Here is a 12,303-nt window from a genome sequence, read left to right on the forward strand (position 1 = left end):
TGGAAGCTTTTTGGTTAGGCTGCATGGATTTAAAAATGGGCATGTTATTCATTGTTTTGATAGAATGGCACTTTAAGTATTGTTCAGTAGATGGCAGCATCCAACTGTTCAATAGGTCCATCACAGAATTGTTTAACACTGTTAGTTTTTTATATTAAGTTATACTGCCCGTGCTTGATCTTCATTTCAGTATTTTTAAAAATAAAATTAACCTTATTCAACCAACTTCCAAACCGTTGCAAACAACAACAGTTTACAATAAAAATCTTATTAAAAACTTAATGCATATTCTTTGGTGTTAACTTTCTTACATCTTTACCATTAATATATTACAAAGTCTGCATATTTTGATGGCATGATATTTTCATTTCAGTATTTTGTAACTTTTATGAGGTATTATTTGACACGAAATAATGTCTTCCTGCCAGCAGGTGTTAATGACTTTATACCGGATCACCAGCCCTCCCCAATGACAGACTCAGGGCTCAGTTCAAGTTCTACCTCTTCTAGCATCAGCTTAGGAAATACCAGTGCTGCCATTTCTCATATGCATAGCACCATCCTCAGTGAAGTTGACATTTCAGGAGAGCAAGATGAAAAAATGAAATCACTTATGGAATTCATTACTTCAAGGTATCATTTACATCTCAGTTAATCTACACCCAGTTTGGTGTAGTGGTTAAGTGTGTGGACTCTTATCTGGGAGAACTGGGTTTGATTCCCCACTCCTCCACTTGCACCTGCTGGAATGGCCTTGGATTAGCCATAGTTCTGGCAGGAGTTGTCCTTGAAAGGGCAGCTGCTGTGAGAGCCCTCTCAGTCTCACCCACCACACAGGGTGTCTGTTGTGGAGGGAGAAGATATAGGAGATTGTAAGCCACTCTGATTCTCTGATTCAGAGAGAAGGGCGGGGTATAAATCTGCAATTCTTCTTCTTCTTATCTGTATTTTCAAAAACTGTTCATCTGCAGTCTCTTGCATGAGAAATTACAAAAATGTGATATAGTTATGCCTTGGTGCCTGCCCAGACAAAAACAGAATGTAAACAGACACAAGCAAATGACTGGTTTTGATAATTTTTTTCAGAACTACTTCAATGCTGCATAAGAAATCCATCCCCAAATCAGCTTTGTTTTCAAGTCATGATCTTTTTTTATTCATTGTTTTAAAGCCCTGTGCTTGAATGGCAGGCTGGCCATGTCTTGCTTCCTGGGGCTTAACAGCTTGACCGATTTCACACTAGGCTTCTTCTGGGTGGAGAGCCCTTTTGCTCCTGGCGCGTCTCTTGATTTTCGGACAAGCTGCTGCGGAGCTGCAAGTTGGAGCACCGCATTTCCGCTTGCAGCCAAGGTCCTCTTACAAGTGGTTTCTGCTTGCCGCGGGAGAGCAGTGTGCCAGCTCCTAGCTCCGCAGCAGTTTGTGCGCAAACAAAGAGAAGCACCGGGGGCAAAAGGGCTCTCCACCCAGGACAAGCTCTAGTGTGAAATCGGTACTTACATTGCTGAAAAACCACTAACTATATCATATTGATGTTCCATGCATAAGGATCTTCACAGTGCAGATGTTTGCAAAACTCCTTCTGGCATCCCTTTCTCTTTTGAATTTCTCATGCTGCTTTAAGAGTTCTGTTTTTATTTTTTAAACCTGATAGCACCAGGAATGTGCTAGGTGTTGTTAAGGATAAATGTGACTTAGTCTCTGCCTAGGAAGCCATATATATGCCAGTGTTCCTGTGTACTTGTAGGAACAACTGCATTGAAAAGCTTTGCTGGATCAGCATCTAGGGCAGCATACTGCTTCACATGGCAACCGACCACTGCATAGAAGCCAAGCCCTCGTGTTGCCTTCCCTCGTGTCAGTAGCGTTCAGATGTTTTTCTTCCTCTAAATGTGAAGGTTCTCTTTATTTGCCATGCCTACAAGCCATTGATGGAGCGTGCTTCCATGAAGGGGATAGCTCTGAATAACATTATGTTTCTTTTTAATGCATGAAATAGGAGGGAGTCAATTTGGAAACTTTCAGTCTTGATGATGAATTCTCTTGATATGTTCTGCCAAATGAGTTCTGGGCTTTGCTTCTCCTAGGAAACGTGGACCGCTTTGGAACCATGAAGACGTTTCAGCAAAGAATCCAAGCATAAAGAGTGCCGAGCAGCTAACTGTGTTTCTGAAGCATGTTGTTTCTGTATTTAAACAATCCAGTTCAGGTATTCTTGGAACCCTTAACATACAGTGTAATTTCCCTAAAATAAAATTCTTCATACTATACATTTCTTCAACTAGAGCTTCTCCCCATTTCTGAATTGATTCATTGTTTTGGCACAACTGCTAGATTAGTTCATGTAAGAGATGTATACAAAAACAGAGAGTGGGAATTAATCTATGTCCAATAATTGCTGCTGAAATACAGGTGTATTTTAACAATGTTGTATTGTAATTATCATATTATTATTACTGTAATTGTTTAAAATCTCATAACTTTTCTCAGTCCTAGTCTTTATCCCCCCCCTAAATTCTGATTTCTCTTCATGTTACAGTTGGATTTCAGCTGGAGCACCATCTTAGTGAAGTTGCTCTGCAAACTGCACTTTCTTGCTCTTCTCGACATTACGCTGGGAGATCCTTCCAGATATTCAGAGCACTGAAGCAACCTCTTTCTGCAGCCACCCTTTCTGACATTCTCTCTAGGCTTGTAGAAACAGTTGGAGATGCAGGAGAAGAAGCTCAGGTATCTACGTTTTGTTTTTAAAAGCTTTAAATTTCAGCATGTCAACTGTTCCTTTTGTGCTCCTACTGATTAGGAGTGTATGGCTCTGTTCACACAGTTAAACTGACCCGGTTCTGTTCTGAATATCTTCGTTCCGGATATTATCGATCAGACTGCCATACTGCAATTCGAATCACTCCAGGGTGAAGCCGTCTTCTGCCATCCACATGATGGCACCATGCAGTTCTTTTTTTTCTCCACTATTATGCACATATGCATGCGCGCACTGTGCGCATGCTCACATTATGCGCACATGTGCGTATGTTAAAATATGTGGTTATGCGGTTATGTGCATATAGCTAAGTAGTAAAAAAAAATTGTGACCGTAAACCGGATGTCTGAGGCTCCTTTTGCTCCGGGACAGCCTTCAGACATCCGGAAGTTGGTCGAGAACTATCCAAACGGAAAAAACGAAGAACTCAAAAAATACCGCACAGGAGCAGGTAAATAAATACTGTGGTTCTGAGAAGGATTTGGGGGGGGGGGGGCTACCACGAGTTAATACCAGGAGGCAGATGTTGCTGTCTGATCAGCCACTTTTAATCCAGTATGAAACAGTGACAACTGATTATACTGTGCGTCTGAACAGGACCAATGTGTATTAAAATTTAACTGAAGATCTACATTTTGGAAAGATATTTTGGATGGGTGGTATTGACAATTGTACCACAGCCAGCAAATCTTCAGGATCAGTTTCCATTTAGTGCTCTCAGAAGGAAATGTTTTTGCATATGATTCATTACCATTTAACATCAGTGAAGCAGAAGCCGGAATTAAGATTGCTGGGAAAAACATCAAGTAAGAAAGTAAAGTAAAGTAAAATTTTATTTGTATCCCGCCCTCCCCCGCCAAGCAGGCTCAGGGCAGCTAACAACAGGAAAAAACAACAACAACCTCAGATATGCAGATGACACCACTGTAATGGCAGAAAGTGAGGAGGACCTAAAGAACCTCTTGTTGAGAGTGAAAGAGGAGAGTACAAAAGTAGGCTTGAAACTCAACATAAAAAAAAACTAAGATCATGGTATCCGGCCCCATCACACCTTGGCAAATAGAAGGAGAAGACATGGAAGTAGTGACAGACTTCACATTTCTGAAATCCAAGATCACTGCAAATGGTTACTGTAGCCATGAAATTAAAAGACATTTGCTCCTTGGGAGGACAGCTATGGCGAACCTGGGCAGTATAATAAAAAGTAGAGACATCAGCCTGCCAACAAAAGTCCATATAGTCAAAGCGATGGTATTCCCAGTAGTAATGTATGGCTGTGAGAGCTGGACCATAAGGAAGGCTGAACGCAGAAAAATAGCTGCTTTTGAGATGTGGTGTGGAGAAGAATCTTGAGAGTCCCTTGGACTGCAAGAAGATCAAATCTGTCAGTCCTAAGGGAAATCAACCCAGACTGTTCACTAGAAGGTCAGATGCTGAAGCTGAAGTGAAATACTTTGGCCACCAAATGAGAAGGGAGCACTCACTGGTGAAGACCCTGATGCTGGGAAAGACAGAAGGCAAAAGAACATAAAAACATAAGAAGAAGCCATGTTGGATCAGGCCAATGGCCCATCCAGCCCAACGCTCTGTGTCACACAGTGGCCAATATATGTGTGTGTGTGCGCGTATGTATATACACACACACACACAGAGAAGAAGGGGACGGCAAAAGATGAGATGGCTGGACAGCGTTACTGATGTAACAAACACGAATTTGAGCAGACTTCAGAGGATGGTGGAAGACAGGAGGGCCTAGCGTGACTTTGTCCATGGGGTCGCAAAGAGTTGGACTTGACTGTGCGACTGAACAACAACAAACTTCAGTGATAAATACTAGTCTAATGAAGTCCTTAAGCATTTTATTTATATATTATTCTGGATGTCTATCCCGCCCTCCCTGCAAGCAGGCTCAGAGTGGGCATATAAAAACAGCTTCTGAATGGTCAGTTTTCAGCAAATAACTACTTGCACCTTTTCAGCTGTAACCATGGGCTGGATCCAGTGGTCAGTGAGCAATAAGAATCATTGATTTTCCCCTTCTGCTGACAGATGAGGTGGAAAGGAGTGATCTTGCCTTCTTCTTCCTCCTAAGCACAGCCTCCAACCTGTAAGTGCTTTTATTCCTCATGGGTCCTCTGACCCCAGGAACCAAGCTTGGGTCAGAAAGGAGAATGGAAAAAGGAGAAATCATGTTCATCAGCACCATCTGATGGATCTCTGCATTCAACCCAGTGCATCTGTGTTTCTTACACAGAGATTACCTGTTGTATAGGAAAATGGCATCTAAAACAGCACTGAGTATAATTGAGACTTTTTCTTCAGGCACAAACCTGAAAGTATAAAGTAGAGAGCCTTCTGTGCACCATGCATGGAGTGTAACTGGGCACTCCCTTGGCAGCAAAACACTCAGGTGCTGGTTTAGTTAACCCATTACTTCCAAGGCAGAGGTTTCCATATGTTTGAGAGACTGTGGGTAACTCAAAGGAAGGGGCGTTAAATTGTTGGTAGAGTAAATGTTTTATGTTCATGGGGAGTGGGGACTTGTGTCATGTGTGCTTCTTGAGACTTTTTTTCCCCTTTACATTTTAAATCTTGTTGACTAACTTTGTTTTTCCCTAGGGTTTTGTCATAGAGCTACTTCTTACTTTGGAGTCAGCCATTGATACACTGGCAGACACCATGAAGCGTTATGATCTTCTCACTGCACTTTCCCAGTAAGAACTGATACTAGTCAACTTTTCTATGCATTGGAAATGATTTATATTTCTGGATGATTTGCATTATGTACAGGAGTCAGCATATACTGTGTATTTTTTGTATTGCAAAAAAGAAAAATTTGTGTATTTGTTTGAAAACTCAAAAGTCAAAGAAAACCTTGTCTTCTAAGCAGGTTGGACCTATGAGAGTGTTTTACAGCTCCCTGCTGTTTCTTCGCCCTTCCATTCTGCTGGCCAAAGTATTGCGAAATATTCAGAAAAAAAGTGAAAGAGGAGTCAGAATAATTGATACACATTAGCCACTATTTCATAATTTCTGAATATTGAATTTAAGTTTCCAGAGTGCATCCAGCCATACCTGTTCCATGTCATGCCCAAATAATTATTGGCTGGATTCAGGATCCTTGTACATAAGACGTAGTACTTCCTCTCACAAAAGGAGGGGCCGAAAGTTTGGCTGATTTTCCTGTCAGGCTCCAACCTGCAACGTCCACTGAAAACCTGCTCCAGAGGATCAAAAGACCCTTTGGAGCATTGCAGTAACCTAGAGAAAAGACAGACACAGATTCATTCTTCCCAAGCATAGGGATCTTGGATCCCACTCTTTAGTTAGACATGTTTCTAAAATGACATTATTTGGCCTGAATAAAAGATGTTTTTCCTTTTGGTTCTGTGACAAGGAAAATTTGTGTTGGTGTTTAAGAAATTATAAGCAAATTTGAAATTGCAGATAAACCTTAAAGTTAATTGGTGTAGTTTGATGTCGTGGTTAAGTGTGCGGACTCTTATCTGGGAGAACCGGGTTTGATTCCCTACTCCTCCACTTACACCTGCTGGAATGGCCTTGGGTTAACCAAAGCTATCGCAGGAGTTGTCCTTGAAAGGGCACCTGCTGTGAGAGCCCTCTCAGCCCCACCCACCTCACAGGGTGTCTGTTGTAGGGGGAGAAGATATAGGAGATTGTAAGCCGCTCTGAGTCTTTGAGTTCAGAGAGAAGGGCGGGGTATAAATCTGCAGTCTTCTTGTACAAGCAGAAAGTCATCGTTAGCTCATTAAGATGTCACAGTGTTGCTCATCCATCTGAAATCAAAGGGTTCACATAATAACTATTATTTTCTTGTGTCCTATGATACAGAATATATTTTTTTCTATGCAATAATTCTCTTTTCCCTTCAGTACTTCATACTACGATCCGTTGATGGGAAGCAAATATGCAGCTAACAGGAAAAGCACTGGACAGCTCAATCTAAGCACAAGTCCCATTAGCAGTGGAAATTTTTTAGGATACTATAGTAACACAAGAAGTAGTTCTTTGAAACTGGGTTTAATTGGTGATCGGAAGAATGACCGTCGGAGAAGCAATACACTGGATATAATGGATGGACGGATCAACCATTCCAGCAGCTTAGCAAGGACTAGAAGCCTTTCCTCCCTGAGAGAGGGAGGAATGCAAGATGTGCAGCCTACTACTGATCCTATGAACCTGATGGCCACCATCTTTTGGATTGCAGCATCCTTGCTGGAATCTGATTATGAATATGAATACCTCCTGGCTCTCAGGCTGCTCAACAGACTTCTTGTTCACCTGCCTCTGGATAAATCCGAAAGTAGGGAAAAGATTGAAAAGATGCAGAGTAAATTAAAATGGAATAACTTCCCAGGCCTTCAGCAGTTATTCCTGAAGGGTTTTACCTCAGTTTCTACACAGGAAATGACAGTTCACTTACTCAGCAAACTCATCACGGTCTCCAAACATACACTGGTGGATCCTTCCCAACTAACGGGTATGTTTTTAAAATATACGTAGCCGTGTTCTACTGAATTGTGGAGTTAAAAGCTGATTTGAAAAATAGTGGAGCAATAGAGTTCTTACAACAGGTATGGAAGAGCAAGGTATATTGAAGCATTTGTAAGTACTGTCTTGACATAGTAGGGACGTCTTCATTTTAAGTAGTAAAAGCTGGTAGCAGTTCTTAAAATTAAGTGGTTAGAAAACACTGGAGATGTGTTTGTTGAGATAATTAGTGTCTCTCTTCTGTGCAGGTTTTCCTCTTAACATCTTATGTTTATTGCCTCATCTAATACAACATTTTGATAACCCAACTCAGTTCTGCAAGGAAACAGCTGACAGGATAGCAAAGGTATGTAATATTTTAAGCAAGCTAATAAAATGAAAGCATTTAGAAACAGACTGTGGTTCTGTAGTAAAAGCAAAGATGGAAAGTTGATGTTTTGAGTAATATGCTGTCACTTTTCTGATATATGTTGCTCAGTATCAAAGTCAATCCCACAGATTGGCAGGATTATTCTATCTCCTGACAAATAGGGACTTTATGGTTTAGGGGGCCTTGAACTTGATCAATCAAAACATTCCTATAATAGACTATTAGTTGTTTTCTCAAATCAGATCTTTTACTAAGGCCTTAAAATGAATTTATTTTTAGAAGGGACTTTTGATGTCTGTGGAATGGCCAATTACTTATAATAGTCTGCCTGGAGGAATAAGAGAATTACTGAGAAACTACATTAAAATGTACAACCAAAATATCATTGTCCATGGAATCCAACCCATTGTAGTAGAGAGAAAATCAGCCTTTAGTTTCCATCGAGTCTTTGCGTGATAGAGAAGCAGTTCAACCCTTCCTTCCAGCATACAAGTTCAGCAGTGCCTGATCTGGGGCTCCTATTCCACAACTTCTCCTCATTCTGGAGAAATACATTAGAAATTCCACAGATACCACAACTTCTCCTCATTCTGGAGAAATACATTAGCACATGACTATTGGCATGTAATGCTTGGCTTGTACTTGATGCCATTGGTTCAGAGGGAGGAGGACACATAGGGTAAATGTTTAAATTAGACTCACTCACCAGTCTACCTAGTATATTCATTAAGGATTTAATTTTTGACTTCATTGTGCAAACTCTTGTCAATTCCTATGATCCATTTCTGCTGCAAGCCACTTCACCAGTAGGGTTACCGGCTCTGGAATGGGGAAATACCTGGAGATTTTTGGGGTGGAAGGCAGGGTTTGGGGAGCAGAAGGGACATCAGAAATATCTAATGCCATAGAATCCCTCTTCCAGAGCATCCATTTTCTCCAGGTGAGTTGATCCTGGTCATCTGAAAATCAGTTGTAATAGTGGGACATCTCCAGATGTCACCTGAAGATTGGTAACCCTATTCATCAGATGTTAATCAGGAAGCAGCCATTCAGATGTGGTTTTCTAACCCTTTTACCTGTAGCAGAATCTTGTAGATTTTCATAGTGACATCTTCAATTTTACTAATTTTATCACTCTATCTGATTTTTTCCTCAAAAACTGTACTTAAACAGATGTTCAGATAACGATTTCTTGTTGTGTTCCATAGGTTTGTGCAGAAGAGAAGTCGCCAACCCTTGCTAATCTGGCTCATATGATGAGTTTATATAGTACACACAGCTATTCCAGAGACTGTTCTAACTGGATTAATGTGGTGTGTAGATATCTGCATGACTCCTTCGCAGAAACAACTTTTAATCTGGTAACATACCTGGCAGAGGTAATGAAACTATACATATTTTAAAGAGTATCTCAGTTATATTAACTATTTACCACTTCAAAATAAAACTGAGTGCTTTGCCCTTTCTCATCTAAGTGTATTTAAATGTTGCTGAGAGAGATTTTCTTCAAGTTTAGCAGATATGTGTTCTTCCCCCTATCCTTCTCTCATCCTGCACATTTCCCCTCTTTCCCCAGGGGCCCTTTTCCTCTACACTGTAGGTGGAATAATCATTCTGTGATACTCTTTCCCCTTCCTGCTTCTGAAAATCTGTTTAACATATATTGAGCTGAACATAAGTGGTTTTATGAAGGTTTCAAACCCTCACTTCTGATTTAGTATATGAACCAGAGACTGATAGATCTTTTTCATGGAGACATTATGTGTGCTCTGGAGATAATCTCAAACACACAAACCTCACTGTGAGTGAAGTCCATGACTTCCCACTTCAGCTATCATGTTGTAAGTAGAGAGTCAGAGTTCATGAAGAACGTTGGGTTAGTAGTACATACAGATTTTTTTGTTCAGTTGCTTTGTGTTTCCAATATGATAATTTTTATTTTTATTTTTTTTTAAAAAAAATAAAACTTCCACAAAAACTGGCACATCATAGTTACTTGATATTTAATAGATTTAGGTGGCGTAGCCATGTTGGTCTGAAGCAGCAGAACATTAAGTATTAAACATTTTGATATTTAATATTTTCTGGAGGTTTTGTGGCCGATGGGTTAAATCCATTTCATATATTTATTTTCAGCTGTTAGAGAAAGGGCTGTCCAGCATGCAGCAATCTTTACTGCAGATCATTTACAGCCTTTTGAGTCACATTGACTTATCTGCAACACCAGTGAAGCAGTTCAATCTGGAAATTATAAAAGTCATTGGCAAATATGTTCAGGTAGGTATACTGAAGTATATAGCCTAAAAACATTTAACTATATTTTTCATGAGAAAGAGTAAAGATTTTTAAGTTTTTTCAGATGAACAATGCAAAGCAAAATCCTATTGTATGTTTTATAAATGGTTTTTCTTTTTCTGTGTGTTATCCTTGGTAACATCTGCAAAATTTCTCATGTAATATTAATATTATTACATGTTTGCATGACATAATATCTGAGCCAGGTCCGTACTCTGTTTGTGCAAGTTTTGAGCACAGCTCTTCAAAAGAAATATGCTTAGACTAAAATTTAACTATATAAAATGTTTAACTACATGAAAAATTTAACTACATGAAATTTTTTTAAGCTGTCTTGTTTATAAGAGACCTTGCATTTAAATGATTTCCTACATTTTGGCATTTTTCATAGAAGTATAGTCAGATTATACTAGGGATATTGTGATGAACCTGAGTGTCTTGCTCTGTATGATAGCACACACACTCATATTGTGCCCCTGGTAACTCATTGTTTTATATTTAGGAGATTGGCTTTTAACGTAGTTCATTGAAAATATAATCCCTAGGAGATACTTAGGCTTTTTTCTTTTTAAAGGGTTTTCAAAATGCCTGGAGCATGCTACCAAATAATTGATTTCTATTCTTTACCTTTGAACTACAGTACAACAAAATGGGCTTAATCCTAATTAACCAGGAAAATATGTCAGTGTCCTTCTTCATGCATTTTTGCAGTTGATAGATGGGCACTTAAGTTATTGTAGTCTTGTCAGAAGACATTAAGCAAAATAACTGATCATTGTGGCCAGCGTTCTCATAGCCTGCCATCTGTTCTTTTCACCTCTAACCCTTTTTATGGGAGCTTTGAGGTCTTTTGCTTCATTGGCTGTATCTTAATTAATATTGTAGCTACATAGAAGGTTTATAATCTGCATGTTGATTGTTAGAGCTGAATAAATATTGAACTGTTGGGGGGGGTCTTGGTAAAAAGAAACAAATGTATGTACTTCGTGTCAATGATGAAAGAACAATAATTTCATAGTTAATACTGAATATTATTGAATACTGAATGAATTTACATTTCTGAGAGATGACGGCAGAGGCTTAGTATTACCTTGTTATTTTTTTGACCCTAACGAAGCATGCTGTGATAAAAGGCTCTTCTTAATTGTCACTTATTTTTGTACCCAAGGTCACTTTGCAATCAAGTAAATTTCTAAAATCTTCCATCCACTTGAAAACGAGGCGTGCTGTGTTCCTGTTTCCTCTTTCCCTTGCTGTTTGATTTTTCGCTCCCCACCCCCTTCGCTGACCTCTCGGGATATCTTCACTCTTTTGAAGCTTGTCACAATTAAATTAAAGAAGAATGCACTTAGCTGTATTGTGTTTTCCTCCTGCCTTGATTGCTCCTAGAGAAGCTTGAATTTGACCCCACATGGGCAATCTGGGCAGAAATCCATTTACTCCCACTATGAGCTTATTGTTGAAATAAAACTCACAAATGAGATGTTCTTAAAATGATTGTAGAGCAGGGGTGGCCAACGGTAGCTCTCCAGATGTTTTTTTTTGCCTACAACTCCCATCAGCCCCAGCCAGCATGGCCAATGGCTGGGGCTGATGGGAGTTGTAGGCAAAAAACATCTGGAGAGCTACCATTGCCACCCCTGTTGTAGAGAGTTACTTGATTTCTGATACAGCAGAGTAAGGCGTAGTAAATTGGAGGTAGTCATTTATATGAAACTATTGCCTTTCTACAAAGTTCATTATTACAGAATATATTAATACACTTTGGATTGGAACCTCAGCTGCACATGTGTGCATGGATGGTATCTTCTGCTCACCCATGTTCTGCTTTCACATCACAATGCAGCATTGCACAAGATAAATTATACTAAATCTACTCTGCTTGTATAAGTTAAAAAAAAAAAGTAAAGGTAGTCCCCTGTGTAAGCACCAGTCGTTTTTGACTCTGAGGTGATGTTTCTTTCACAACATTACTGTACTGTGGTGCATAACGCTAAAAGAGTTAGAACTTTAGGCTGCCAGACAATTTTGGGATTTCCTGGCTATACCACACAGACTGCCATACAGTTATTATTATTATTATACACACAGGGCGCATTCACACACACTAAATTATGTATTCAATCCACTTTCAGTGTACTTTACAACTGGATTTTACAGTGTGAAGTGCCAAAATCCATGTGCAATCTGTCACTGAGGTGGATTGAAACTGCATTATAAAGCAAGTGTGATAGCACCCACAGTGTTAGCAACATTTTTCTGGGACTTCAAATGACTAATGTTGTTGATGGTCATATTTAAGGTGGAAATACTTTTGAGGCTGTTTAATTCCATACTCATTGCTTATTGATCATTGATTATTGATCTT

The 12,303-nt window shown here is 39.6% G+C and overlaps 1 protein-coding gene across 8 annotated transcripts in view; it reads left to right on the plus strand.

The window, feature by feature from the left end:
* FRYL (FRY like transcription coactivator) overlaps positions 1–12,303 on the plus strand; it is a 133,577-nt gene that overhangs the window by 93,023 nt on the left and 28,251 nt on the right. For 5 of the 8 annotated variants that reach the window (XM_060246283.1, XM_060246285.1, XM_060246286.1 and 2 more), the window contains 8 exons: positions 429–633; positions 2,085–2,206; positions 2,537–2,727; positions 5,378–5,472; positions 6,652–7,259; positions 7,519–7,616; positions 8,849–9,019; positions 9,777–9,917. In XM_060246283.1, the coding sequence (XP_060102266.1) occupies positions 429–633; positions 2,085–2,206; positions 2,537–2,727; positions 5,378–5,472; positions 6,652–7,259; positions 7,519–7,616; positions 8,849–9,019; positions 9,777–9,917 (1,631 nt within the window). The remainder of the gene's footprint in view (positions 1–428; positions 634–2,084; positions 2,207–2,536; positions 2,728–5,377; positions 5,473–6,651; positions 7,260–7,518; positions 7,617–8,848; positions 9,020–9,776; positions 9,918–12,303) is intronic. The other 3 variants (XM_060246284.1, XM_060246289.1, XM_060246290.1) reach the window with 1 other exon arrangement.

This window comes from Heteronotia binoei, chromosome 9 (assembly GCF_032191835.1).
Source record: "Heteronotia binoei isolate CCM8104 ecotype False Entrance Well chromosome 9, APGP_CSIRO_Hbin_v1, whole genome shotgun sequence".
Classification (NCBI taxonomy): domain Eukaryota; kingdom Metazoa; phylum Chordata; class Lepidosauria; order Squamata; family Gekkonidae; genus Heteronotia; species Heteronotia binoei.